The sequence below is a fragment of the Propithecus coquereli genome, unplaced genomic scaffold, assembly GCF_000956105.1.
Source record: "Propithecus coquereli isolate 6110/MARCELLA unplaced genomic scaffold, Pcoq_1.0 Scaffold168, whole genome shotgun sequence".
NCBI lineage: Eukaryota > Metazoa > Chordata > Mammalia > Primates > Indriidae > Propithecus > Propithecus coquereli.
In genome coordinates this window covers 1,307,423-1,309,404 of record NW_012141413.1, presented here as the reverse complement: position 1 = coordinate 1,309,404, position 1,982 = coordinate 1,307,423, and the positions used below count along the sequence as shown (strand labels likewise).

General features: G+C 35.4%; 1 protein-coding gene across 1 annotated transcript in view; it reads left to right on the top strand.

Moving 5' to 3' along the window:
- The window catches only part of IFT88 (intraflagellar transport 88), a 344,136-nt gene that overhangs the window by 245,836 nt on the left and 96,318 nt on the right, over nt 1-1,982 (top strand). The window contains exon 4 of the mRNA XM_012641668.1: nt 371-440. Coding sequence (XP_012497122.1) covers nt 371-440 — 70 coding nt within the window. The remainder of the gene's footprint in view (nt 1-370; nt 441-1,982) is intronic.

Here is a 1,982-nt window from a genome sequence, read left to right as displayed (position 1 = left end):
CAATAAGGAAAATTAGAAAGCCAGTACCAGGTTATAAGTGATGTGCTTGATAACGTAGAGGTCATAATAGGGATAGACCACTGGGGAGAGAAAGTAAATGCTGACAGAGTATGTTGCTTTTGTTTTTATGCTTTAACACAAGTTTTGTTTACATAGTTTACGTTGTTACATATTTATGTTAAAATTATCTTACCAATTTCCCAAAATATGAAATGGTTATGTAGACACAATGTTGTCTCCATTTAATAAATACATAATCTAAACCATTTAATAAATAGGTAAATGAAATAACTAAGCTTTCATGTTTTTATTTTTTTTTTCAATGTTGCTGGGTTACAAATTAAATATGAACTCTTGAATTGTGTCTCAGGCTCTGCGTTTGACCTGCTTGGTCAGTCAAGGGGCCCTGCTCCTCCTTTGGAAGCCAAAAATGAAGATAGGTATGTAAGTCCCTATCTGTTGTTTGTTGTTGTTGAATATTTTTTATTTTTGTTTTCTAAATACATAATTCTCAAATATTTTAAAAGTTTGTGTCAATAGGATAGTAATCAAAACATCATCTTTAGAAGAATCAAGTCTAAGAAGAATAGCCATGTGTGTTCTGTGGAATTTATTGTGATATTATTTAACTTGAAGATACAGGCTAATTTTTATGGGTATCAATCAATATTGATTCTCTTGAAGGCCAAATGGGATTGTAAAATGTTAATAAGATCTGCTTACTTTAAAAGGACATTTCAAAGAAAAAAATTAAGAGAACGCATCGGAAATTAGTTTGTCATATTATCGAGACATTTAATTCTTTATGGAATTAACTTAGTTTTGTGCTAGTGGCTAGACAGAAGCCAAACAGCTATGGTATACATCCAGTTATATACATCTACTGGAATCTAAGTCCTTGATGTGTCCCTTTTACAAACAGTAGTAGAAGCTAACATTTACTAGGTACTTGCCATGTGCTGGGCACTGTTCCAAGGGCTTGACCTGTGAAGATGGAGCTATTCCTGGGAGAGGATCTGAAACACAGAGATCTTAACTTGTTAAGGCTAATAAATGGCACTGCTGAGATTCAAACCCAGCTTGTCTCATTCCAGAGCTCATGCTATTAACTGCTACACTGGTTTGCTTCTGTATGATATATATTTTAAAGTTGTAATTTTAAAACCCAGTATTTGGGCTATTATATAAATTACATAATTTCCCTTTTTGGCTAACAAGGAAGCTTTGTATCCTAATTAGTGACAGCATGTTTTCTAATAAAATCATGTTCTTTTATTTAAATATTATGTCATTTAGGATCCTTTCAGCTGCTAATAACAGAACACATGCCAAAAATACATAATTAGTGAAAACACATAATTAGTAAGAACATTTATTGTCTTTCATGATAGGAAGCCTGAAGGAAGGACAGTTCTGGGAATGGGTAACTTTACTGCCCAATATCATCATCCCTGGATCAGCTTCTCTTGGTTTCTCTTGGCTTTTCCCAAGACCCTGCCCATGATTGTGATGCCGAGAGAGTGGTGAGCGTTCAGAATCGCCATGTAGTTGATCGAGTCTAGAGGCAGAACGTTCCTACTCTTGGGTCCTTTCAAAAAGCGAAGAAAATCTTTCTAACAGCCCTCACCTCCAAGCAGGTGTGCCTTCCTTTCTCAGTGAAGAATGCATCACGTGCCCATGGCCGAACCAGATGCTTGGCAAAGGGAAGGAGGGTCTCTTGACTGGCTTAGAGTCTGCATGCAAAGGGAAGGGCGGGCGGCTGATTGTGTGGCCAGTGTCCAACAGTGTCTGCGTACGGATTACATTTTCCCAGCATCCGGTAGGGACAGGGTAGTTGCTTTGAGTGTGTTCATAAAGTTCTCTTACAGATTTTTAAGTTTAAATTTTTATATATTAATATATTAATTGATATTTTAGGTTTAATAATAACAATCTCTAAGTAACATTTAAGTTTTTTTCTTTATTATATCATTTTAAAATGT